Here is a 25198-nt window from a genome sequence, read left to right on the forward strand (position 1 = left end):
TGATGTGTTTTAAGTCAAGCTAGCACTGTCTGGTATTTGGAGTATTTAAAGTGAGGGAGGAGGGAGGCGGTGTGGAATAAAAAAGAAGACGAAGTGAGCTGCAGAAGTCATCAGGCTGATATAAATCCCACATTCCAGAGTGGAAATATTAGACACAAACCGGGCAGCGAAGAGACAGAGGAGGCAGAGAGAGGGAAAAAGAAAAGCAGCAACGGCATAATGAGTGCAAATTAAACCCTCAAAATGCTGTGGCATGGCACTCTGTACCTACTAATCACACAGCGTCATATCCAGAAACCTTATTTTATCTCTATACTGTGATTCCACTTCAGACCTTTCCTGTTTAAGGCCTTGTGGATTGGCTCGGAGACTTGAGTGAGCACCACCTGGCCGCAGCTGTCATCTCGCCAAACACATGGAGCGTGTTAGAGGATGTTTGTGTCCTGATACGGGAAAACTGGTTCAGTTTCTGTGAACCAAATGTCTCACTTTTAAAGAACTATAAATAGTAAGTGGGCTTCTTACAGACAGAAGTGTAATAACTCCCTGCTGATATAATAAAGAAGCACTTTTGTTATATAAGAAACTTGCCTAGTCTTTATATTTCCCAGAGTGCCTTTCAACAACAACCACACAAACAGGGGAGGCATGAAAAAGCTGCTTTCAGTTTGTTGGCTAAATGCAGGTCAAATAAACACCTTTAATGTGTGATCATTCAGCTGTGGGTTTTCGGTGTCTCTGATGATAATCACACCCCTTCAGACTCGATCTGTCTCAGATCTGCTTTGTATTACGTGAGTGCTGAAACTGTGTGCGTCTCAGCTGAAGCATTTCTCACTGTGTGACAGCTGACTTTTTTTTTTACAATTCGCAGCAGGTAGGTAAGTATAGTATAATAGTAAACAACTGCCTGATATTAAAAATAAGAATAAAATAAAGTAGTCCACATTTATTGATTGATCATTTCTTATTCGGATCACATTGCCATTTTAAAAACATTAAAACATAAAAACAAAACTTGAAAAACATAATTCACACATATGTAGAAAGACAGAGGACAAACATAAAAATCTAAATACACGTTGTTTGCTTAACAACCAGTTTGCGGCAGTGATGAAGATGAAGGTGCTGTCACTTCAGGCTGTTGAGGAACTTGGCGTGCTCCTCTCCTCGAGGCTGGAGAAGCTCTCCACCGATCTTTGGTCCTGTTTTCTCCTGCAATAAAATATCAAGAACAGATTCACGTCTGCTTTCTGCTTTCTGCCACAACAATAAAATACATATATATCTAGTTTTTCATTTTCAAATGAGAAAACATTTATGAGTGAGAGAGAAATTTTACCTTCAGCATCCCGTCACGTTCCCATTTAAACAGACCACAGTTACTGAAATGGTAAAACAACAGCTTCATGTTAATTATGTTATTAAAAAATATAAAGTTATAATGTTAATTATTCAAATGACAAAGGAGAACGAGACAGAAAATCAGTAAAGTAAAAAAGCACAGACGTTTTAACATTCGTTGCTACGACATGTAAAGTCCAGTTACTATTCTCCAGTTTAGTTTCCACTCAGTTGGACTGAAAACCATTAACAACTGTGTCCTGCAGTAATAATGGAAAGCAAACAACTCCATTTTATCAAATTCTCTGACCCTTCCTGTCTGGAGTAAACCTCTCACGCTATATTGATATTTTCATGACCAGGCGAAACCCTACACTATTAAAGGAATGAAAAAGAGACAACAAGAGCTCGAGTCTCACCTGCAGTGTTTGTGTGGCAGTCTGTCCAAAGCGATAGCTCTCTGTCCACAGGGACATTTGAAGAAACGTTTCAAGGCGTCATGCCATCGCAGATCGTGATTCTCCTCCACGCAACGATCCGCCGGTTTAAAGTACGTGTAACGACACTGGAAGCAGGGGAATATGGGAAATAATCCTTTTTCAAAACTTTTCAGCAACGGAGGCTGGCAACCATCTCTACCATGGTCTCGTTTACCGTTATTACACCCACAAACACGCATAAGCTTAGGGATAAATTATTTGGTGATTAACATCAAGTGAATGTGATTAACATCACATTCACTTGTTCATCTAAACCGCTCAATACCTTTTTACACGTGACAGCACGACACTTCATCTCTCTGATGTCCTTCATCTTCTCCTCCATCTGCTCCTTCTTCACCAGAGCATCGAAGTAGCGCTCCTGCAGCTGGTACTCCGCCTGAGAGAGGAGAGATTCAGATTTCAGTTTCTCTAAAGCATTAGAACTAAAAATAAACGGGAGGAAAATCTGATCTACACTCATCAAAAAGGGCGACGAAAAACAATGTGTGCACTTAATGCCACTGGTCATACCGCTTGTAGTACAACTCCATGACGAGATTTGGCGTTGAGGATCTTCTGGAACTCCTCCGACTGAATGTAGAGCAGCTGATCTCGCTTCTTCTTCTGGGCTGGCTCCTCATCCTCGTGACTGGACGACTCACCTACAAAGGTAAGTCAGTAAGTCCTAAAACTCATTTCATGTAGGAATTTTGTGTAACTGAATTCTTAAAATCTTAAATTTCAATATTAGGGTTATACTGTTGTGTTGATGATTTTATCTAAAAATATGAATTAAAACAGTTCATTACAAGATAAAAGTCTGAATGATCTCTAAACTTTTGGAGTGTGTGTTTACATGTACCATTGGGTGAGGTCAGATTCTTCTCCACCCGGGCGCTGATCTCACTGCTGTCACCCCTCTTCCTCTTCACAGCGTTGGGGTCTTCTTTTTCAAGTCCCGTCCCTTTAGCCTTCAGTTTCTTCAGAGCAGCCAGCTTGGCGGCTGACAGGCTGAGAGCGCTGGGAGCCGGAGCCAGAGGAGGACTGTTCTCAAAAAAGAGGATGTCTTCACCCTCGGAGAACCCCCGGCCCAGGGTGGGCGTATGGGGCACTGCAGGGCTTTGGGTGGATTTGGGGACCTCAGAAGCTGCTTTAGGGGACATGAGACCCTCTCGGCCAAGTAAGGACGATGACCCGGGTGTGGCCCCTCTTGAGTTCTGCAGCACCCTTTTCTGAATCTGATCCGCCCTCTGTCGACGGCTCTCCAGAAGCTCCCGCTGCTTCTGCTTTTGCTGCTTCAGCAGGTCTGAGGCTGAGATGGACTGAACTGGAGCTCCAGCCACATCTTTGGAGACTGAGGACAGACAACGTGTTAATTAAAAGAATATCTGTAAATTATAAACACTAGGCGACCAATATGGAATTAACCCCAGCTGCAGAAATTAGTTTTTATATATATATATAGCTTAATTTAAAACAGACAAGCCAATCATTGCTGAGCACTGAGCTAAAAGAGCAGTCAAAGGCACACAGAGATTTCCAGGTTGTGTACCTGACGGGCTGCCCTGTGCTAAGTGTTTCCTCAGCTGTAGAGCTCCAGGTGTTGGCACTGACATCAGGCTCTTGAACTCATTTGAACAACCTGAAACTTCACCAGACTTCATGGCTAAAAAAAAACAAAAAAAAAAAACAAACAAACAAACACAAACATGTAGTGCAAAATGTCAAAGCAGAGGAACATTTATTGCAGACAGACTTTTTTTTTTAGCTGTACAACCCTAAAATATAGAAATATAAGATATGACGGGAGGTTTGTTTTCCTGAACTACATTTAATCTTAGCATAAAACAAGAAAGACTATATACACACATCAGGAGTAAAAAGTATGAAATGATTGCCTTCCTTAATCTGATTGATCTGACCTGTAAACGTGTTCATGTTTATGCAGAACGTTTGTGTGTGTGTGTCTATGTGTGTGCGGTCCTCACCGAGCCTCTTGGCCTGATCGACGAGCTGAGTCGAGCCTTTCACAAACAGCTTGTCCAGTGTTTTCTGGGTGGGTTTGTTCGGTTTGGATGCCGTTCTGTTAACACACAGAGCTGTTACTGAAAATGTCAGGCAGCTGAGATTCTGCCCAGTCCCACGCTGTGTTCCTGGCTGTGTAAGCTGCAGTTAGCCTGCACAAATTAACTTCAACACACAGTGTAAAAGTGCAAATACAATTTCAGCCAGAATCCAAACTGGACAGTGATGTGATCTCGGTATGCACGGCTGCCTGTTACAAAGTCTTTTTTTTTTAAGTGAAACCAACTCTTTCAGTTTCTACACCAGGGCTTTTCAGATTTCTGCATTAGTTAATATTAATTGTATTAATTAGACATTGTTCATTAAAGGAAGGATTTGTAGGGGACTTGATAAGTTTGGCGTGGCATGGCAGACATCTAACATCACTCACAGTGAGGCAGCGCAGGCAGCTGAGGAGACGCCACCGTAGTAGAAGCCGTCCTGACACAGCCGCTCTCTCAGGTTGCTGCCTTTCCCTTTCACCTTGTTGGGAGCTTTCCCAGAGAACGACGACTGCAGCTCTGCCCTCTTTGAGCTCATCTTCTTATACTGGGCCTTGACGTGATACTGGCAGTACTGGCACTCGTACTGTAAACAAACAACCACAGACATAAGATGGAATGAAATACTGATCCCTGATGAGAAAACTAATCTGGAGCAGGAAATGTGTAAGACACGCAGAGCTTGAAAGGATGGACCCACCATGTTGACAATTTGAGAGCAGGGGTCTCCATTCTTCTTCATGGCCTTGCAGGTGCCGTAGTCTTGAGCTTCACCCATCAGCAGCACCTTCTGTGGGTGATCCACCGTCAGGCTGACCTGTGCACGTCAAACACAAACTTTTATTGATCTGATCTGATTCCTTAAATTAGTTTAAGGCCATTTTCAGAGTGTGTGTTTGTGTGTGTGTGTGTGTGTCTGTATGTGTGCACGTGTGGTGTGACACTGGGAACGGCTGTGGCTTTCCTCACCACGTTCCTCTCTTAACATCTCAGTTTGTCATGCGATGCTGACACCAGCAACCTTACAGTCTATTTTCACTCACACCACCAATCTGTATCCTGCTTTAACTGGTAAGCGTTCAGTTGCCAAACCAGTCAATAAAAAAAAAAAAAAAAAATCTTAAAACAGATTCAGTAAAAACATAAATAAAACGAGGTTTCGGCTTTACCGCCATGAGTGAAAACTGAAAACTGTTCATTTTGAAGAGTAATGAAAGCGTCACTTTGCAATTTCCATGTAACAGAGTGGTAAGATCCGACTTGGTGAAAAATCAGAGTCATTCCTGTCTTTAATTGTACTAACTCACTGCAAATTAAAGTCATTTTTTTTAATTGTTCCTCTTCTCTTCTGGAATATTTCTACCATCATTCCATGATTTGAAAAACCAGAGACAGTTGTTAAACCTCGAGGTTTAACTGGGGTTGTACTGCAGGTGTGTACAGGTGTGAATGTCTGTAACTGAAAAAGTTCTGTCCTCAGACTGAACTCTAAGACCACTGGAAATTTCTCTACTGCACATATGTTAACTACACTGGGTCCACTTACCCCGTCATATCCGTCCTTCTGTTTCATGGGGTTTGGGTTGAGGAGTCCAATGACCGTGCCCGGCTCCGTCTTCCAGTGCTCTTTGTGGACTTCGCCAAACAGCAACAGAGATACAAACACTTCCAGGTTATGGAGGTCATTCAGTTTCCAGATGCTGAAGGTTTTGCCCTGTGGAGAAGAAGAGTTCAGTCATACACAGTGTTTCCAATACATTCTGAGACATTTTAGGTATATTTCTGTTGACACGTCAGCAAAACACAGAGTTACAAAGGGAAGGAGGGAGCATGGACCTACACTGCTGCTGCTTTGTGGTGTGGCCTTGTTGACCAACACAGCAAACGTCACCCAGTCACTGTCCTCCAGTTTTTCCCGAGCCAAACGCTCCGGCACCTGGGAGAGACGAATCAGACGGCGGTCAGCCATCTTGCGGTCCATGTCGCTGGAGGAAACCCGTGGTTTTCTGAAATGGAATGAAGCCTAGATTCAGACTGAAAAGCCTGGATTTGTGTGTAGGACCTTGGTTTTTAGACAAAAAGTCAATCACATTATTTCTGTTTCCTGACCTGAGCCGCAGTCCAGAGTATTTCTCAATAGCTACGTCTTTGGGAAGAGGAGGAAGAGAAGAAGGTTTAGGCTGTCCTGCTGATGCTGCTGGTGCTGGTCTGGTCTGGGAGGCTGGAGGTGAACACAGAGGATTGGAAACCTTGCTGGTGCTCTCTACAGGCTGGAAGGAGCTTCCAATCTTTATCTCCACCAGTGGCCCCCTGTCTTCTGAGGGGAAAACAGTCAAGAAAATACTCTCAGGTAACTAAGCAGGTAACATGTTTGCACATCAGTTTTGAAATTACAATGACAGAACTATTTTAATAATTCTGTTTTTTTGTGACTAGATGGTGTAAAGACATATTTTACCTGGTGATGTGCTGGGTTTGGGTTGGTGAGCTACCCTCGGCTTGCGCTTGAAAGAGTCAGCATTATTCAGCTGGTCAGAAAAGTCAGAGGACTCCTGGAGTTTCACGCTTCCTCCTTTAACCAGAACGGATGAAGACGCTGCTGTTGTTGGAAGACAAGGAAAACAGAAGCACAATAAACTTTTGTTCCCCTGTGTTGTTGTCTGTCTTATTTTGTACTTTATATATAAACTTAAATAACAAACTTTACCGATGAACAACAGAATGTTTACCTGTTGGTGCTCTGGTCCTCAGTGTGGTTGCTGCTGGTTTGGCCTGGGCCACTTTGGAGGTCAGCTGGCGGGGAGGTGTTGGTTTGGGAGTAATCTGTTTGGGACCAGCTGAGCTTCCTGCAGTCCTGACTGGAGTGGATGATGGGGTGGAAACCCTCTGATTTGCTTCCAGCTGCTGCTGCAATCTCTTCATCTGCTCCTTCATCTGCCTCAGCTCCTCTGAAGAAGAATGACATAAGGTTTCGGTGATGGACACAGACACACAACCAACACTTAAGTGAACTAATTCACTTTGTACGTCAGTTAAAAGCAGAGAGAGAATGTTGTGACACAAACCTTGTAAATCCTCCTGAGACCTGTTCAGACTCTCACTGACTTCTTCTCCATTTGCTTTTCCTTTAGTGTCTTTGTCCTCATTTTCAATGTCATCCACATCTCCAAAGAGCTCTGACACTGTGTCCTCCGTCTCCACAGCTCGCCCTTCCTCCTCGACACCCTCTTTGTACTCTTCCTCTTCATCGTTGTCATCATCAAACAGGCCATCCAAGTCGTCTGCTTGCTCCTGGCTTTCCTGATCTTCTTCGACACCCTCGTTTTCAGCCAGCAGTGCCGTCAAAATGTCCAGATCATCCTCACCTGAGCAGATAATGAGTGCAAAGGTGTTTTCACCTGAACTATTGATTAAGTTCATTTGTTGTAAGTCTTCTGATACTTACCATCCATTTTAGAGATGTAAAAGGGGGTCTGATGTCAGATGACTTTGTGACCTAAAGGCAGAAGATAGTTTGTAAGTATTGGACTCGGGCTCATTCTGAAACAAACTGTCTTAGTGAAGGCCATGACCTGGGTCTCCGGGCCCATTTAAACTGGCATTTAACACGGTATTCACTGTCACTAGTGTCAACATTTGGTCAAATTATAATATAATTATTTTTTTCTGTTCATATCACAATGAAACTATTGATCAGATCTTTTATGACGCATTTAGCTATCCATTTAGCTATTCACTGTATTTACTAGATAAAGAAATACACAACTTACCTCCGATTCTATTGGTACGCCTTTGGGTCCTTTGCTAGCTCGAATGCAACTTCGACGGACTTTGCAGCCACGAGCAACCGGTTAATATAGCGTTTATTTTCCACTAACTAACACTGCACTTAGCTATTCATCATTTCTTCAGTTATATTTTGTAAGAATGACACATTAGGTTTATACCGTAACAATACAACTTACACTCAAGAGGGGGGAGAAAATCCAAACTGGCGCTAAACGGAGGACCCTGCTGTGTTGTCAAAGTTCTGCTAGGTGCCCATTGATTTGCCTGGCTGAAAAAAAGACTTTTGTATGTCGTAGACGGGCTTTTAGACAAAATTATGGCAACTGCATATCTTAAAAGTGAACTTTTTTTTCTCTACTTAGCATAACAAAATACAAAATCACGAAGAGGTAGAAACGAAAAAGGACCGTTTTCTCCATAGACTGTATAAGGTTTTCTCGTGTCCACAGACCGGATGTCATCATTGTTTTCTTCTTCTTTTATTTAATGGAGACCTGCTGCCTGCTACCGGCTGCAGGATTTTCGCCACCTACTGTTCTTTATTTATAATAATCTCGCGTTTGGGCGAACGGGAGAATCCAGCAGCCAAGAAGAAGAAGATAGCCTAGCTCCTGTCAGAGCGGTGCGCCCAACCAAAATGTCATTGGAACCTTACAGCCAGATTATTTTAGCCATGGCTATTTCAATTTTGTTTTTTGTATTTTAAAACGAAAATCAAATAAGCACTCTTTTTTATATCTACATTTTTTTTAATATCAGCGTTTGAAGGAAAATTCAGCAGGATGGTGGAGCCTCCTGCACATACATACAACATACAAAGGCTGCTGCTTACAGTTATATGTTGATTAACAAGTTAAATATCGTGAGTTATAATTACTAGATATCATCTGCAGAGTCAAAATATATATCTTCATTTTAAAGTGCCTGCATGGTGAATGCTCCTTTTTACACCAACCCCAAAAACCTAATAATTAGCTAAAATATCCTTTCCAAGCAAAAAAATCTATAAAGAAATTCATTTTAATTTGATGAAGAAACCTTCAAAAAAACTTTTAAAAACACCCTCAGCAACCACATTGGTAAATATAAATACAACTGGTAAAGTCTCAACTTTGGTTGATTATTTAACGTGTGCGTGACAGGCAGACAGCACCAAACTGAAATCTTGTCAAAGGGCTCATGCAGTTTTGAAGTTGTTTTGCCTTGAGGAATTTAATCTTCATCTTGTTTTCATTCATCACAGCAACAAACAGACAATGTGCCAGACGCCATTTACCCAAAACGTACAAGAGGATTTGTCCTATATTATTTCTATACTATTCCAAATGTTTTTGAGTAATTATATATTATATTTATAATAAATATGTTACAGGCTCGAGATGACACATTCTTTTTGCTCTCATTTCCATGTTTCCATGACATATCCTGTGCAGTCACCATTGATGCAGCTCTGAAATCCACCCACTTAAATTGTGACAGAAGCAGCAAAGTGTTCCCATCCTATAGTGAATATTACTAATGTAGGGGATCAGAGAAGAGGTACGGGTCAAAGCAGAGGAAGACTCAGATTAAGGTGCGATTGTTGCTGCTGTCATTGTAGATGCTTATAATGGTGGAGGTCTAGATGATGCAGTCCATGATGTGGATCTGCAGGGAGTCCAGGTCTGGCAGAACTGTGCCGCACTTGGGACAGGCGTGTTCAGGAATGTGTCCCTGATGCTGCCAGTCAGTACCTGAGAGAGAGAGAGAGAGAGAGAGAGAGATAGAGAGAGAGACACTGATCACAATCTGAACCTGGTATTTAGATGTTTCAGTCAAACTGAACAAAGCTTCCTCCCAGACTGTGCTGTACATCACAACAACCAGAACCAGTTAGATGTTTTAGGTTTTTCTGTGATCAATGCTAAAGTAGCTCTGTGTGTAAATAAGTAACTGTTAAGTAAGATATCCACTATATCAACTTCATAAAGTGATAATATATTAACAATGTTTTACAGCTTTTCAGGCCTATATGAAGGGGTCTATAAATTATATAAAGCACATCGGACTTGTGCACAGTCTAGGAGGAGGGTCTGCGTGTAAGGCTAAGATCAGGACAAAAAAAAAAAAAAAAAGTTGTACCTCTTCCAACTAGAGCTGCACCCGCTCCATGTGCACTTCCTCCCAGGGACACGTGTCTTCTCTGCATCTCGTTCAGTGACTGCCTGCGGAGGAAGATGAGGAAAATGCACTGAACCGGAGCCACACTGATAATCAGTTCCAGAGTCAGGATATTGTACAAGTGTAATCGCCCTAGTCCCACACACTTTAAGTCTTTTATTTGATTTCATACCGGCCCAGTGAATCCATCTCCTCCTGCAGCTGGGAGTTCTGCTTCTTTAAAAACTCCAGCTGGACAGCCAGACGCTCCTTCTCTTCATGGAGTTTCTCCCTCGCTGCCCGCTCAGCATAGAAGTCTGAGGAGTAGACCTCCGCCTGCACAGAGAGTTCAACAAGAAGCACGATGTCCACCATGAAACTGAAGGGAGCCATGAGAACTTCTGATACTCTGGGTCCAATGCTAGGTGCTCTGGTTAAAATGTAACTGACCTGAGCCTGGAACACAGATATGGTCTCCAGGTCCTTCTCCTTCTGGAAGATCTCCTGCTTCATTTCATCAATCCTGATCTGTTTTGCAGCCAGGGCCTCTTCGGCAGCGGTCAGCCGGACCTGCAGCTCATCCGCCACCTCCTTCTGCACCAGCTGAGACTGCAGAACCAGAGGGCAAAGGTCAAATACATCTGGATCTCATATGTATAACTGTTTATACCATAGGCTGTGCCAGGGGTGGGCTTATGTGGCAAGTAAACACAGTGGAGGACGGCTACATTTTCTATGTTGGAAGTTGTTTACACAGTTTGGTAATGTGAAAATAAAATTAGTATGAACCATTTATGTTTCTATGCTTTGAGCTATGAGCGATATTGAGTGAAACCAGATGTTCTGTGTTATCACTAAGCTGAGGCCCTTTGTACTATACCTTTGTGTGCATGCCCAGCTCATGCTAGCACGTGAACAGCTTGTGGCTGAGAGTGATTTCGTTTTCTTCTCTGAGACTTTCCCCTCTGACTTCACGTCAGAAGGTATCTGTCTCCTATACTGTATACAATATATTTTAACTCCCAACCCATCAGTGTTTTGTGTGTTTATGTGTGCTTTTACAGTCAGTTTTCCACAACAGTAACTTCACCATGGCGTCACAGCTCTGTGTGTCAACAGGAACGTGGAAACTGATTATGAAACACAAGCACTGTGTCAGAGAGCGAGTCCTGGACATTACAGCGTCTCAGGCGCTGCCTCGCCCCTGTTAATGATGATAACGATAATGGCCACAGCTCTCACGCCTGGTCTGAGTCCAACCTTCAGTTCGCCTGACTCGCCCCTAGTACCGCCCCTTTTTCACACTCTTATACCTGCATATAATTTGGTGGAAATCAGTTGCTAAAATGTTTAGCTAAAATGCTAAATGTTGTTAGTATATGATGTAAATTTACCTCGCTCTTCTTCTTCTCCTCTTTGAGCTCATTGTAGTCTTCAAACAGTTTGGTGTAGGCATCCTTCAGCTGAGCCAGGTTGTTTCTGTGAGGGACAGAGGTGGGGAGTTATCAGTGACTCAGTGTGTGTGTGTGTGTGTTTGTCCAGATATAGATGACTCACTGCCGGGAAAAAGACTCTAATTGTGGCCTGGGGACAATTCAAACCAGGTTCATATAGTTACACAATCATATAGTTTAGTGTACATTACTTGTAAGCTGTTGCAATATTACAGTTGAGATTCAAACAACCTGTTAATGTCTGTGTACACTGTATTTTTGTGTGCCCTCTGACCTCTCCTCCCCAGCCTTCTTCTGCTCTATTAGGCTGTGGGCCTGCATGCTGTCCAGCTGCAGCTTCAGCCGGTCGTTCTCCGACTGAACGGCCTGTTTCTCCAACAGCTGAGCCTTCAGCGTCGCCACGTCCTGCTCCATCTCTCGGCATCTTTACAGAGCAAAAAAAAGACATGGGCACATCAAAATGAAGGAAAGGGACATCGGGCATGAAAGAGGAAACGTTTGCTTTTGTTTTGGTACTGTTCTTCCTGCATCTCCCTGTGGTTTTGTTTAAGGGTGGACAATTAAAACAAATACCGATCATCATCAGTTACTGGAAAACATGGTAGGCTGCTACGTGTTATTTTTGTCCGCTTCTTTCTTAAATAGTTAGGATGCTAAAAGCTAATTGTGTGCGTACATGTGAACAGTACGTGTATGTGCGTGAGTGTGTGAGCCTAACCTGTCCTGCAGGTTCTTCTTCATGCCTTCTGCTTCATCCAGCTTGCTCTGGGCCTGCTGCAGCTCTTTGAAGAGTGTCATCATCTGAGACTTGAGATTCTCCACCTCAGATGTTACCTGAACATTTGCACAGTGACACACAAACTTTACAAGAAGGAATGTGAACACTTTCCATCAGATGCAGCATGTAAAGCTTCCTTTTCTTGGAGATAATTAGGGAGGATCAGCTGTAAAAACATCAGACAGCAATGGTACCATCTCTTCAAATACCAGAACTGCTACTGAGTAAAAAATACCTTCTCCTCCTTCCCAGAATCCTCTTCTTTTGTAGTCTCTGGCTGGGTTGTTTGTGTTGACTCATCTACATTACTCTTCCTCTCCTCCAGCTCCCTATTTCTGTTGGATAAAGTGACAAATTTCAAAAGGTGAGATTAAACAAACACAAAAGATTTTCACAAAAACAGTGCACTTAAAACAAACTAAACTTAAACTAAAAATGTGAATGAAGCAAGAAAACCAGAAATGTGGGCGTGGTCAAGTGTTCCTGTAAGAGGCAGTCGTCTACCTGGCAACAGAAGCCAGCAGATCTGCCTGCAGCCGATCGGCCCGCTGAGTCTCGTCCCTCAGCGACTGGAGCAACTGGCTCACCGTCGCGTCCTTGCTGTCCAGTCGGGACGCAGTCATGCTCTGGTCCAGACGCTTGCTGTGCTCTGTACTGCACACATCATTCACACTATCGACACCTCCATCCTGAGAAGAAACACAGCCAGTTAGATGCCAAACTTCGGTTTACACCCATAATCACAGAATTAAACTGTATTTTTATTAAAAATGAAAAAGGATGAATCTGAATTTTGTTGTTACAGCTCACAATAATGTCAAACTTTTAAACACTGTTTACATATTAGTATCCTTCTAATTTCCTTTAATAAGTGTAAGTGCATGTGTTTGGCACCTCACCGAGACCGTGATGATCTCGATGAAGGAGTCCTGAGAGTCCTGCTCTGCCTTCAGCTGGAGCTCAGAGTTCATGGCCACCAGGTCGTTCTTCTCTGCCTGCAGGCGAGCAACCTGGGCACGCAGGGCATCCAGCTCTGCACTCTGACTGGTAGATGTTGCCTGGAGATGACATCATATGTCACCAAGGCAGAATATTAAGTAGTTAAAGTGTAAATTTTGTTACAATTATTTTGTTTTGACCAAAGTTTAATCGAATGCCACTCAATGTACAATGAGAGAGATTAAATCTTATTTAGTAAATAAAAAAGGATAGAAAAGATTGTGTAAAAAATTAAATTATTAACACAGGAACATAACACTTGCTCTCAGCTGCTTTGATCCACCCTCACCTGCAATCCTCCTGGAGCTCCTCCTGCCTTCTCCACCCCCTCCAGCCTCTTACTCAGCTCCTCGTTTTGGCAGGTCAGTGCCTCTATGCGGCCACGAGCCTCCTCCAGCTTGGTTTCCAGGAAGTCCCGCTCCTCCCGGTGCTTCTCCCGCCACGCAGACAGACACTCAAAGCGCTCCTTCATCCTCAGGTTGGTCTGACGCAGGGCCTCTGGGCAAGAGACACATACAGAATTTGAACAAATGCACCTTGTACGAGACAAGTTATTTGAATTATGTCCCTTTCCATAGCGATTATGAGTTTCGGGCCCAAGCTGGTCTGTAGCACTATGGTGCTGAGACTCCACCCTGACGTGAGCCGCAAGGAACGGCAGGCCGGTTCTGATGAGTGCATTTAGGACGACTTGGACTGAGTTCTTTGCTGCTGAACACTGCAGCATCAACAAATTAAAATGTTAAATCCTGAGCGGACGACTGTCTCCTCTACCCTCTGACAACAGCACTACTCTCACCTTTCAGGTCTCGGTTCTCCTGGATGAGGTTGTTCATCTGCTGCAGGGTTTCCTCCAGCGTGCCAGACTGACTGGTAGAACGAGAGATGTCACCGTTCATCATGGGGCCTCCGGACGCCATGATGCTAAGAGGAAAAAAATAAAAGACAAATCTGAGAATGTTGATCTTGCAGGTACTTTGAATATTGATACAACCAAACTAATGACACGGCTTCTCTTTGAAATATTGGACTTAAAATTGATCTGAGTGGAAACTCTGTGGGGTTGATTTTACTTGATTCAGAGATAACTGTCATGTAGCCTGGGAATAACATGGACTGATTCCACACCTCTAAGTTTTATTTTAAATGTTTTTAAAGCAGAGATTTTTAAAAAATTCAGCATAATGATAGGAATTTTAGACTACTACTGAATAAGATGATTAACTCAAAACACACACACACACAGCAGCTCCATGTTGTCATCACTAAGTGAAAGTGACTCAGTGATTCAGCATGCAGCCTCTCAAACGGATTATCTCATCAGCAGGTCACATGATAATTCAGTTTTATTAAAATAACAGACAGCAGAATGCTACACACACAGCTACTGAATGACCATCTCAAATAAATAACACGCTAGTTATTTTAGACTGATGTTATAGGAGATGCATATTATAGAGCGGCTTAACAGTAATTACTTCAGGAATACTACTGTGAATGCGAATGGGACAAATGCCAATTTAAAATCACAGTGTAATACTACACTCACACTGTCTTACTAAAAATATCTTATGGATATATTCTTGGTCGGTTTCTGAAGTTATAAATTTACTTTCACTTTCCTCCAGGGGGCCCATCCGGTGTGCGACTACTGGTCAAAACAGAAAAGTTAGCACTAACTTACACAACACGGATGCGGTTTAACCCAAAACAAACTGCGTCACATCAAACATTAAACGGGTTTAAAGGTTTAAACTCACCTGCTGTCAAGTCCGGAGTTAAACACAGTCTGAATGTTCGCTCCCCAAATACATAAACACTACGACGGAGAAAAAACTGTGTCGAACAACCTTGTACTGCAGTTTCAGATTTGTAGAAGTGTCAAGTCACATACAGAAACAGAGCACTTCCGGTAATGGTTTTTAAAAATAAAACCAGACTCAATGTCAGTACCCCTTTGAGTCAAGGGTGCTAGAGTTGAGAATAATCTTCTCTACACGAGTGAATTCAGTTTTATTCATGCCACTACATTAGGCATGAGTATGCCATTATTAATGTTATATGAGGGGGTAAAAAAAAGGTCAGCCGTAATATTTTTTGTAACTGGTAGATTAATGTTTGAACTTGCAGTTAAATTTTTAAAGCCATATTATCCAAGCCGCTTAAAAGCTTTTATTTTAAAAACTCAATTGCCTCACTTCCTGTCTACCATGGCCAAATTGTCGCTAGTCCGACGCAGCCCTGACTGGAGTGCTTTTTACATAGGTTTTCATTTCCGTGAAGTGGCGTCGCAAAGCAGCAACAGATCTGACTAAATACCGCAGCAGCGTAAGAGCAGCGTGGCTGCGCGGACATGTCCATCTGCATGTTTTATACATCAGTTAAAGCCTGGGAGCTGAGGGCGGAGCCAACTGTCAGCTGTCATCGGGAGTTTCCCTCAGTCACCTTGCACTTTGATACAGGAAAGGAAGGACAGGAGTTTCCCTCAGTCCACGCCTATGTCTGGGTTTTACAACGCTTGAAAAAATAAATCACAATAATATAATTAATTGTGATAGAATTTCTGACAGAAATGCTGTCCAAACTGTTCATTTTCTTTGTTTCTTTGCTCATTTTCGTAGCAACCTTTTTAGGGTCACAGAAAATATATGGTAATTATTCGATTCTGATCATTTGCTGCATGAAAAAAACCCTGTTCACAATACTTTACACTAGATGGCAGTGTTGTCCAAGCAACTATACCCTGTATTTGAAAACACAGGGAGAAGATCCATTCACAGAGTAGACCTCATATTCTGAAGGAGTCACACATATAATTAGTTGAGATTTTGTATAGAACTGCATACTGGACATGAATTTCATCATCCTCATCACTTGTGTTCTTCTGTGGACTCCTGTTGTCAGTCAGTGAAGTAATTGTGACACATATACACCTGACACGTTCTCACAGTCTCTCGTGAGATCCCTACTAAATACTGGGACCCCACCAAGAACTCGTTCCCCCACGAGCATACCTCAAAATCTAAATAAATAAATAAATAAATACACACATTGTGTCAGCATGTGATAAATGTTTGATCTTCAGACTATGGTTTGCCAGAATAGCTTACAAATAATGTTTGTTTAACGTTTATGCATGTGTTAGCTGTCTTGCAATCTTTGTTGACAAGTTCAAAATAAAGTTCACCAGGCCTATCCGAAAAAAGTAGTACTTGAATACTCCGAGCAGCCCAAGTGGAAACTTCAAATGTCAGAGCGTCACATCAGTCCCTGAACGCAGCATCGGTGCGCTCTGGAGAGGTTCCTCGCTCCCACAGCAGACAGAGGAGAAGGAGACACCGGGAACACGGCAACAGGTTGGAGTTGTTGAACTTTGTGCACACTGATGTTTTCGTTTTATTCTCTTTCACAGAGTCTGACATAGTTAAAAGGTCTCTGCAGGATTAGTTAATGGACATAAACTGTGGCTGAATGTAGTGAGAAAAGTTATTTGACTTGTTTTTGTTATTTTGGCCAAGTAGAGCATCCTTAAGCGCTCAGGTGAACATCAGGGTTTTTTTATTTATAAAGTTCTTTATAAATACAGCTTCTGAAACGCTCTTATAAGCAAATTGGATGCACTGAGGGGACCATCTGCATTAAACAATCAGTTCTGACCAAAAAGCCCAGCAAACATTTCTCCAGTGAAGCATCATAACAGGTTTAAGTGCCACTGACTTCTGTGGCTCTTCGGGATGCTTTCCGCGGCTCTCCTTCTAACAGCGCTCTGCGTTTTTGCGCATCCGGACGCTTTTACGCACGGGTGCCAGCTCCCCTCCGAGTGGCGGCCGCTGAGCGAGGGCTGCCGGGCGGAGCTGGCGGAAATCATCGTGTACGCCCGGGTCCTGGCGATCCACAGGGAGCCTCTGGGCGGCGGGGCGGGCAGCCTGTACAACTCGCTGCCCTTCGGGTTCGGGTATGGGTACGAGGGCGCGGAGGAAGGGCTGCTGTACTCGGCAGAGGTGGAGCTGCTGTGCGACCAGGCCTGGGGCAGCATGCTGGAGGTACCCACTGGATCCAGGCTGAACCTGACCGGGTTAGGGTACCTGTCTTGCCAGTCCCACACCGTGATGGAGAACTACTCCTACTTTTTCTTCCTCAGGTGAGGTGCAAGGTCTGGACACAACAACAGCTCCAACAGATGTTTTGACTCCTAAATACCAATTCAAACTGCACAGGCTAGAAGTGTTATTGTTTACACACAAATAAAACTGCATCCCAGAAAATGTTTTTCCAGACAGAAGTGCATTTTGCAAAATAGCAGCTTTAAACTAACACTTTTCACTGCTTGACTACACATAAATATAACTCTGAGGTTCTAATTGAGGCTGTATTGAGTATTTCCATCAAGTAAACCTTGTAATTATGTACTTTTTCTGCACTACATCAATTTGATATCTGTAATGGCACTTGTAGTTGTGTTTAGTAAAGCAAAATTTTACCTAAACAATGCAGGCTCATTAAACATTTCCATTTCGACTTCTCCCCACATCTCCTCCTGTTTGTGTCACCTGCAGGATGAATGAGAACTACAACATCCTCCCCCATGGCGTCAACTTCCAGGACGCCATCTTTCCCGACACGACTGAGAACAGGCGCGTGTTCTCCAGCCTCTTCCAGTTCTCCAACTGCACCCAGGGGAGCCAGCCATTCCACTCCTTCACCCCTGAGTGGGACACACAGGAGGACAGCAGGGTATGGCATCACATTGTTTCAACCACACGCACCCTTTTGTCTGATAAAATGTCATGCATGAGGAATAGCTCACCTCTAAATGTCTAAAGCTAAACAGAGAACCGTGACCCTAAAGACTGCCGTGCAGCATGATTGGATAGTTGGTTGCCATAGTAATGCTCTCTGCTACCTTGAAAACAAAAGTGACTCTGACAGGTTGGCCTGATTCCCCCCCTCTGTGTATGACCTCATGACTTTCTGAGAAGAATAAGGTTAAAAATGTCTCTTTCTTAAAGTCAGGTCAGCTTTTTAGTGTTTGTGAAAGATGTAAACAAGCCCAATGCCATCTGGTTACCATGGTGATAACACATTAACACTCCACAAGCAGCAGGGTGCAGGGAACAGGGGGGCTAATGACATTGTTAAGGTGTTTGCAATATTCTTGCTTCAGGACCTGGTTCAGCTGTGGCATGAAGCTGAAATGTGAATGTTCAGCATGTGTTGGAGGAAAAGTGAGACAGCAGAGCGAAGTTTGTGTGTGTGTGTGTGTGGACACCTAATCCTTAGTTGAGTTGTGGCTCTGCTGACAGGAATGTGGTGAGGATCAGTAGAATCACTCTAACTGCCCCTGGGCACAGTGCAAAACTACACACACACAGACACACACACGTAAATATTTCCTTACTGTTCTGAATCAAAAGGAAAAAAAAAAAAAGAACACACACATACACAGAAAAAGTGATTTTACTCACAGAATTCCAGCATGTGATTGGTCCCATGTGATCTCGTCCCAGCAAGTCGAGGATCAAAGCAATTACTGATCGGTCGAGGTCCGTCCATCTGGCTCCTCAGGCAGACAGGATGCTGGCCATCCAGGGGTCAAAGGTCAAATAGCAGAGATCCACATCTTAGACAGGCAGCAGTTTGAAAGTGTGTCAGTCTTCAGTCTTTGATCCATATCAGCATGAAGCAACATACCCTGCTGACCTGGGACCAGCGATAAGCTGAACCCTGTCAACTGATGCAGAGATACGAGCATTTATTATGACACGTCCTCTGACTGATGTGAGCAGGTCACAACACAACACACAACAAGCTGGCGGGAGACAGACAGGAGAGGCCTTTCCCTCATTTTGAACACATGCAAGATACAAGACAACTTCATATTCTCTGGAATTATATTAGAGTTGGAGAGCTGTGACTTGAGTTCAAGTCAGTCACAAAAATGTGGAGTTGAGCCTCAGATGAGAATTATCTTGTGAAAGTCTTGATTTGCAGGTGAGTAAACTGAGCAAAAAACATTCATTTCTCACGTTTTCAGCAGGTAAAAATCACAAAACAACAAAAATTTCTTTTGGTAGATTTCTGACTTGACTTGGACTTTCCCCAAAAGACCTTAAGCCAACTCAGATTTGTGTCCAGTAGCATTATTACAGCCATTCAACATGTCACACTGACTTTCCATCACATTTGCATCTCTGTGTGTCATTTAAGACACAAAATTTTAAGACACCCCATTTCCTTACTCTGATGAAAGTAAGGCAGGATGTTGCACCTTGTTCCTGACTGGCCCAAACTCTGCCTGCAGCATTCACAGAGGCTGACCGGTGACTGATTGTATTCCCAGAATTAATTTATAGTCTTTTTCATTGTCCACGGTCAAAACTGCAGAGCTAAATCAGCAAAGGTGCGGGAGGTGCGGTGGTATGGTGTCTCCCTCTCCCTCTGTCTTTGGGTTTGACCTGCAGGGATCTGAGCTATGAGGTCAGAGGTCAGTGAGACAGGGGTTAAATGCACTGCTTATTTAGAGGACGAGCACTCGCATGTAGAGGCCGTGACCTTCAAGGCAAGGGGGGCCAAACAGGTGTTTCGCTCCGAGAGTTTATGGAGGAGCGTGAAATGGAAAGACCGTCTTCCTCTTCGTGTCCCTCCTTACTCTTCTGTTTCCCTGCATTTTGAATGTGAAAGTATCAGATTTGGAGCAGAAGAAAAACCCTCTTTCTTTCCTTCTGTTTTGTTTGGGCTGTAAATGAAGGGAAAATTAGCTCTGCACATCTAAAAAGAACAAGATCCTATTTCTAATTTCACTATCTTGAATTATGGGTTTCATCTAAAGGATCTTGAAAGCATTTCCATGGTTACATCTCTCTCCCAGGGGCTTTGAGGATTCAAGTCATCCGTCAGCTGGAGTTAAAAACACAAAACATTCCTTAAAATTGGCTGTTGGGAGGTGGTTTGCTTCTGGTTTCAGCCTTGTGGGAACCAGACGCCCCTCCAGAAGGACAGACAAGAGACTTCCTCCACTTTTCTGCCAAAACCTTCAATTAGCTTTTGTTCAAAGCCTCCTCTTATCAGCAGCACGCTGAGCCGCTTTTACTGCGAGCCAGAGAGGTAGAGACTCCTGTAAGCTCTCTGTTCACCTATTTAATACTGATTTTCCTTAAACAGAAATATATCGTATGCCCTTTCTTCTCAGATTTTTTCTTGGGTTCTTCAGCCTTCATTTGATAGGTCACAGTAAGATAGAGACAAATTCCCCAAATACCTCTAAGTCAGCACATTTCTGTGTTTACATGCCCTCTAATGATTTGATTAGAACCACAGTGAGGGAATACTGTAGCTGTAAGTGTCATGTAAACGCCTTTAACAAGTTTTCTGACTCTCATTAACATTTTATGTGGACACTCAGCCTGCCTGTTTCACTCAGTACACGAATACAGTGTGTGTTTGTGTGTGTGTGTGTGTCTCCCACTTTCTCTGTCCCATCTTTGTTTTCCTTTCTTTCTCTGCCTCCCTTTTGTTCTTTTTATCTCTACATCTCTCACTTTCTCTTCTGTCTCTTGTCTAACCTCCCCTCCCCATGCATGAACACACACACACACACACACACACGCACGCACGCATGCACGCACACACAAACACACACACAAAGCAAAATAAAACCTCAGGAAGAAGAGGAGAAACCCTGGCCTCTCTCTTTGACGTCAATGGTGAAGCTCTAAAGACACTAAGAGTGGTGAGTGTGTGTGTGTAGGGGTTTAAGGTAGTTGTGTGTTTGTGTGTGGTGTGTATGTGTGTGTGTGTGGGGGGGGGGGGGGGGGGGGTGACCCCTGCTGAGGTTCTGTGTTGCAAGTTGGATGGAGAATTCAAAAGTCTGGAGAAATAAATAAACAGTCTGGTCAGGCTGTACACATCCTGGAAGTCCAGTATTCACTCTCCTTTTAGCTTTGTTTTGGTCTCAATCATCCTCTGAGGGAAATATCTGAGCTGCTAAATGATAGTTCTGGACAAAAAGCAATGCTGATAGTTCTGGACAAAAGAAGCACTGTCTTTCTGTGCTACTGCCCTTAAAACTCAGCACGTTTGAATTTGAGGACATTGTGTACATGTACGTGTGTGTCTTCACATGTCCTCTAAATACTGTTTATACAGATGATGCTAAACAGCAGACAGGCAACGCCCAGATGTTTTGACAGGTGGTGTGCTGTCTGTGTGTGTGTGTCTTTTTGGGGGACATCCTACTGAGAGTCTTCCTATCAGCACGACAACAAGTTCAAACTGTGAAAAAAAAGAAGTACCAGAGTTATGTAATCTGGATTTGACTTTAGTCTGAATGTCTCACTTGTCTCTAGTTCCTTGACCTTGTGGGCTAAAGCACCTGAGCAACTGCAATGTCCCACACTTGATTATAGCTGGGGACCTTTGTTGCACGCTATGCCCTTGCTCTGTTTCTCTCTCACTTACTCCTGTTAACCCTGCTGGTTCCGGTCAACTCTGGTCTAATAATGAGATGGAAAATTAGGGGCCCTGAAACATCAAAGTGTGTGACCCCTGCATGATCAGGGAGGGATGGGAGGTCCGTGGGTGACACAGACACATATAAACTGCTCACATTCTCCTCATGTGTTTTTGGACTGGGATTTGTGGATAAATGTAAATGACGAAGGTCATCACCTCCACTTTATTTCCCAGTCCTCCCTCCTTCCAAGTGTGATAACAAGGGAGAAATAACAGCGCAGTGGAGATAAAAAGACCAGTGTTTTTTTTTTTTTTCATTTTCTCAGAGAGGCTGCTGGGAAAATCCCATCACCAGTGCTCCCACACTACACAACCAGCTGACGTGATGGCAACTGGTGGTTTACAACAGTTTGGTTAGCTTGTTAAAAAAAACAAACCTTCCTGTATGTTAACTTAAGGCACACTCTCCCTCTCCTCTTCCCTACAGCTGCTGTGTTCCTCAGTGCAGGCGGCCCTGTTTGAAGAGGAGGAGCGAAGCCGCACGCTGCAGGATCGCCTGGCCGCAGCAGAGAGGAGGAACCGGCAGCTGAAGGAGCGCGTTCGCAAGGTGAAGCGTTCCCTGAGGAACGCACGCAAGGCCACGCGCAAGGCTGAGCAGGAGGTGCAGGAGCTGCAAGAGAAGCTGAAGGCCGCAGAGTGGAGAGAGGGGCACCACCTCAATGCCATAACGCAGGAGGAGCCTCCACCTGGGCGTTATGCAAGCACAGCAATGCGCCAACAAATGCAACTCTAACTAATCCTACCTGCCCCAACCTGCCACCCACTTGGACTGAAAACCGGCTGTGGAGAGTGAGAGACTGCTGGGCGGTCTCTGAGCAAGGAACAAACAAATAGCAACTGTTACATATGAGTAAACACACTTTTAAAAATAATAATCGACATAGTTTTGTTGTAAGTAAAGTGCTCTTTCTCTCCTTCTCTGTCCCTGATTGCAAAAACACAACAGGGAGGGTCAGGATGACTTCTGGTCACCTGACAAAAGAACAAAAATGTTTCCTAAAAGATAATCAATCATCTGTTTGCCCCGATAATTCGTCTTGCAGGTGGAGCCGTACTGTAGCTCAGCTGCCTCCCTGACTGGATCCAGTCAGTGCTTTTCTCAGGCCGTGATCACATCGGATGTGTTTTTGCTCCAACACAAAGCACAACTGTGAGCTTTCCCAAACTAAAGTAAGAGAAGTGAATGCTTTAAAACAAAAAATAACCAAAGAAAGTATTTAGTATAGGTCTGTTTCTGCAGATTTATGCAATTTAGTTAAATCTTCTGGCAACTTGGGTGCAATAGAAACAAGCTGTAAGCACAACAGTTACACATCATCAGTTTTTAAAGTGACACAGCTGACTGGTTGCTTACACATCCAGCAGACATTAAACAACATTAGCATTGATTTGGAGTTTTGTTTCTGGCCACCACATGAATATAAGTCCACTATTTACTCTCGTTTTAGCTCTAATTTGCTTGCACCCCCAACTACTGAGGGAAATATCCTATCACTAAATGATCCACTACCTATAACTGTACAGTATCTATCTACTGTCAGGTATTGGGTCGGTGGGGTACAGTGGATTTTTAGTGCTATTTACTGAAAAACAGCTACTGCGTCTGAAAATAGTGCCGCCGATGAGAAGAGTGAAAAGAAACCAAAAAAAAAAACAAAACCAAAAAACAATGGAGCACTGATAAGAGACGTTACATTTATACTGTGATTAATCAACTTTTACTTCAAATTAAATTTCGAGCTGAGAGCGTTATGTCAGTGAACAAGAATTCTGGGATGATTGAGATGGTTCATTTATTATTAATTCGAGTCTGGATCATCAGCTCGTGCGTGAATATTTTTGTATGAATGTTTTTCTGCTTATAAAATTGAAGTTGGACGAACTACAGTGTGAATTTGACAGTGTTTTGAAGAAGAATATTAACATCTAGGTCACTGGAGTACAAAAAACAAATAGACACACACACACACACACACATACACCAGTGGTTCAGTTAAGCTCTAGAGCACCACGCAGAGAGTGTAAAGAGAGGTTAAGGTCAGAGGAGACACTGTATGTGTATATGTGCACTATTTGGAAAAAGAAAGAGTGTGTGTGTCTGTGTGTGTCTGGTCCATCAAGTGACTGGAATGTGTTTGTGTGGGCAGCAGTGTTCTGAACAGCAGGACGTCGCTGAAATATTCCTCTAATTCAGTCTGGAAAACCAAAAGCTCTGGAGGGAGGCAAGTGGCCGTCACATCACGAGACCTCGGCCAGTGCAAGGAAAACAAATCACCACCAAGACACGACGAAACCAGAGGCAGCCCGGACGCACAGGGACACAGAGAGGAAGACCACAAAAACTGAGTTTCACTTTCTGACTTGTGGGAGAAACATAATGAAACACACTGTGATGATGAGGTGAGGACAGCAACTGAATCATGACCTGCATTTAATGATCAACAAGATGCTGAACAAGACGTCTGCAAAAGCTTTAGCAGACCTGCATCTATGCTTAGTTAGCATGCAAGTAAAACAAATACAGGAAGCAATTCAAACCTTTATTAGCCCTACAACAGCCAGACACACATACCTGATGCTAAGAAGAACCAGGTTTCTATAGAAATATTGCTGCAGAGCACAGGATCAGAATCACTGAAAGTAATAAACAATCTTCTAGAAAAAATAAAAACAATAACTGTTCAAATAAGCGTTGCAACAAGCTGTAACCCTCGCTGTCCTCTTGAAAACATTGGCAAAAGAGTCAATAATTCAAAAGATTAAAGCCACTATGTGTGGAATGTTTGTGCGATTACAGCAGCTTTTTTGTTTCGTAAACAACCATGTGATGGTCTTGGCAAAAATGTGTGCAGTCACCCCAGTGACCCTGGGTTAGCTGTGTTAGAGGGACGGGTTGAAGAGGGTCAGGAGCTGCCAGCTAAAAATGACTTTTATGGTCATTTTAAAACATTTAGCATTTTATTATTACCTGCTTCATTTTCTTAGTTTCTTGGTCTGAAGATGCCCTATGATTTGACCTGGGACGTGTAGGACATGTCATTATTGTCACTTTCTCTCCATTGTTGTCTCCTGTCTACCGTCTCTTCACCACTAACTGTCCAATAAATGCCAAAAACAAGCAAACAAACACACACACAAGAAAGCAGCCACAATAGCCTTCATATGTCACAGACACTGACTTCTCTGTCACCGACCACATCTCCTCTTTACAGCCAAGTGAGGATCGTGAGATTTCCATACATGCTTTGAAACAAACACAGACTTCTACCAAAGCCATTTCCCTTCTAAAATAAAAGGTTTTTGAGGTCACTGGTAGTAAAAAAAAAAAAAAAAAAAAAAAAAATGAGGGTGCAGCAAATTCATTTCAGCACAGTTTGTAGTTTGGTTTAGTTTTTAGGGGCAGCACAGAGAAACATCACATCAGCTCCTGCTCTTTGCTTCCAGAGCTGTCTGTCCTCATGACACAGCATGTCGTGATCCAGCCTCCATTTCCTGTGACACTGTCTTATCTCACTATTTCAGATGATCTGTAAATAAAGTGGTTGGAAAAAGAAAAGAAAAAAAAAATATATATGCTGCTTAGTGCAGAACATGTTTCTGCAGGGGAGAGAGAGGATGGGAGATGTGGGGTGAAGG

The 25198-nt window shown here is 43.2% G+C and overlaps 3 protein-coding genes across 5 annotated transcripts; 1 reads left to right on the forward strand and 2 right to left on the reverse strand.

Annotated features, from left to right (window-relative positions):
• Nucleotides 1-940: 940 nt before the first annotated feature.
• On the reverse strand, nucleotides 941-8117 carry mcm10 (minichromosome maintenance 10 replication initiation factor). Of its 3 annotated transcripts, none has more exons than XM_041030215.1 (18): nucleotides 7663-8117; nucleotides 7338-7388; nucleotides 6958-7257; nucleotides 6622-6840; nucleotides 6351-6488; nucleotides 6002-6209; nucleotides 5733-5898; nucleotides 5439-5606; nucleotides 4593-4709; nucleotides 4282-4478; nucleotides 3815-3909; nucleotides 3379-3492; nucleotides 2689-3180; nucleotides 2358-2488; nucleotides 2110-2223; nucleotides 1764-1909; nucleotides 1343-1385; nucleotides 941-1215 (listed from the first exon to the last, which is right to left on the reverse strand). In XM_041030215.1, exons 2-18 carry the CDS (start codon nucleotides 7342-7344, stop codon nucleotides 1132-1134), a joined length of 2739 nt encoding a protein of 912 aa, XP_040886149.1. In that variant the 5' UTR covers nucleotides 7345-7388; nucleotides 7663-8117; the 3' UTR covers nucleotides 941-1131. The 3 variants fall into 3 exon arrangements, with proteins under 3 accessions (XP_040886149.1, XP_040886150.1, XP_040886148.1); XM_041030216.1 differs by having other exon boundaries at nucleotides 6002-6206; nucleotides 6351-6491; XM_041030214.1 differs by having other exon boundaries at nucleotides 6351-6491.
• A 289-nt stretch (nucleotides 8118-8406) lies between these two features.
• optn (optineurin) lies at nucleotides 8407-14952 on the reverse strand. The gene is made up of 13 exons (XM_041030616.1): nucleotides 14812-14952; nucleotides 13851-13975; nucleotides 13341-13549; nucleotides 12952-13110; nucleotides 12557-12741; nucleotides 12288-12387; nucleotides 11993-12108; nucleotides 11549-11698; nucleotides 11215-11299; nucleotides 10271-10429; nucleotides 10014-10156; nucleotides 9803-9885; nucleotides 8407-9414 (listed from the first exon to the last, which is right to left on the reverse strand). The coding sequence occupies exons 2-13, from the start codon at nucleotides 13969-13971 to the stop codon at nucleotides 9302-9304; spliced, it is 1623 nt and encodes a 540-aa protein (XP_040886550.1). The 5' UTR covers nucleotides 13972-13975; nucleotides 14812-14952; the 3' UTR covers nucleotides 8407-9301.
• A 1436-nt stretch (nucleotides 14953-16388) lies between these two features.
• On the forward strand, nucleotides 16389-23444 carry ccdc3a (coiled-coil domain containing 3a). The gene is made up of 3 exons (XM_041029816.1): nucleotides 16389-17192; nucleotides 17608-17785; nucleotides 21990-23444. The coding sequence occupies exons 1-3, from the start codon at nucleotides 16786-16788 to the stop codon at nucleotides 22293-22295; spliced, it is 891 nt and encodes a 296-aa protein (XP_040885750.1). The 5' UTR covers nucleotides 16389-16785; the 3' UTR covers nucleotides 22296-23444.
• The last annotated feature ends 1754 nt before the right edge of the window (nucleotides 23445-25198 follow it).

Source organism: Toxotes jaculatrix, chromosome 22 (assembly GCF_017976425.1).
Source record: "Toxotes jaculatrix isolate fToxJac2 chromosome 22, fToxJac2.pri, whole genome shotgun sequence".
NCBI classification, from domain to species: Eukaryota; Metazoa; Chordata; class Actinopteri; family Toxotidae; genus Toxotes; species Toxotes jaculatrix.

Excerpts from the sequence above, each read along its gene's own strand:
- mcm10 (XM_041030214.1), bottom strand. Across the intron at positions 3,910-4,281 it reads GCTGCCTGCGCTGCCTCACT|AACGGCATCCAAACCGAACA; the intron begins GTGAGTGATGTT and ends GTGTGTTAACAG. Across the intron at positions 2,224-2,357 it reads ATGGAGTTGTACTACAAGCG|GCGGAGTACCAGCTGCAGGA; the intron begins GTATGACCAGTG and ends CTCCTCTCTCAG.
- ccdc3a (XM_041029816.1), top strand. The coding sequence starts at position 16,786 with ATGCTTTCCGCGGCTCTCCTTCTAACAGCGCTCTGCGTTTTTGCGCAT. Across the intron at positions 17,193-17,607 it reads TCCTACTTTTTCTTCCTCAG|GATGAATGAGAACTACAACA; the intron begins GTGAGGTGCAAG and ends TGTCACCTGCAG. Across the intron at positions 17,786-21,989 it reads ACACACAGGAGGACAGCAGG|CTGCTGTGTTCCTCAGTGCA; the intron begins GTATGGCATCAC and ends TCTTCCCTACAG.
- optn (XM_041030616.1), bottom strand. The coding sequence starts at position 13,971 with ATGGCGTCCGGAGGCCCCATGATGAACGGTGACATCTCTCGTTCTACC. Across the intron at positions 12,109-12,287 it reads ATTCTGGGAAGGAGGAGAAG|GTAACATCTGAGGTGGAGAA; the intron begins GTATTTTTTACT and ends GCAAATGTTCAG. Across the intron at positions 11,699-11,992 it reads AAGAAGAACCTGCAGGACAG|ATGCCGAGAGATGGAGCAGG; the intron begins GTTAGGCTCACA and ends TGCTCTGTAAAG.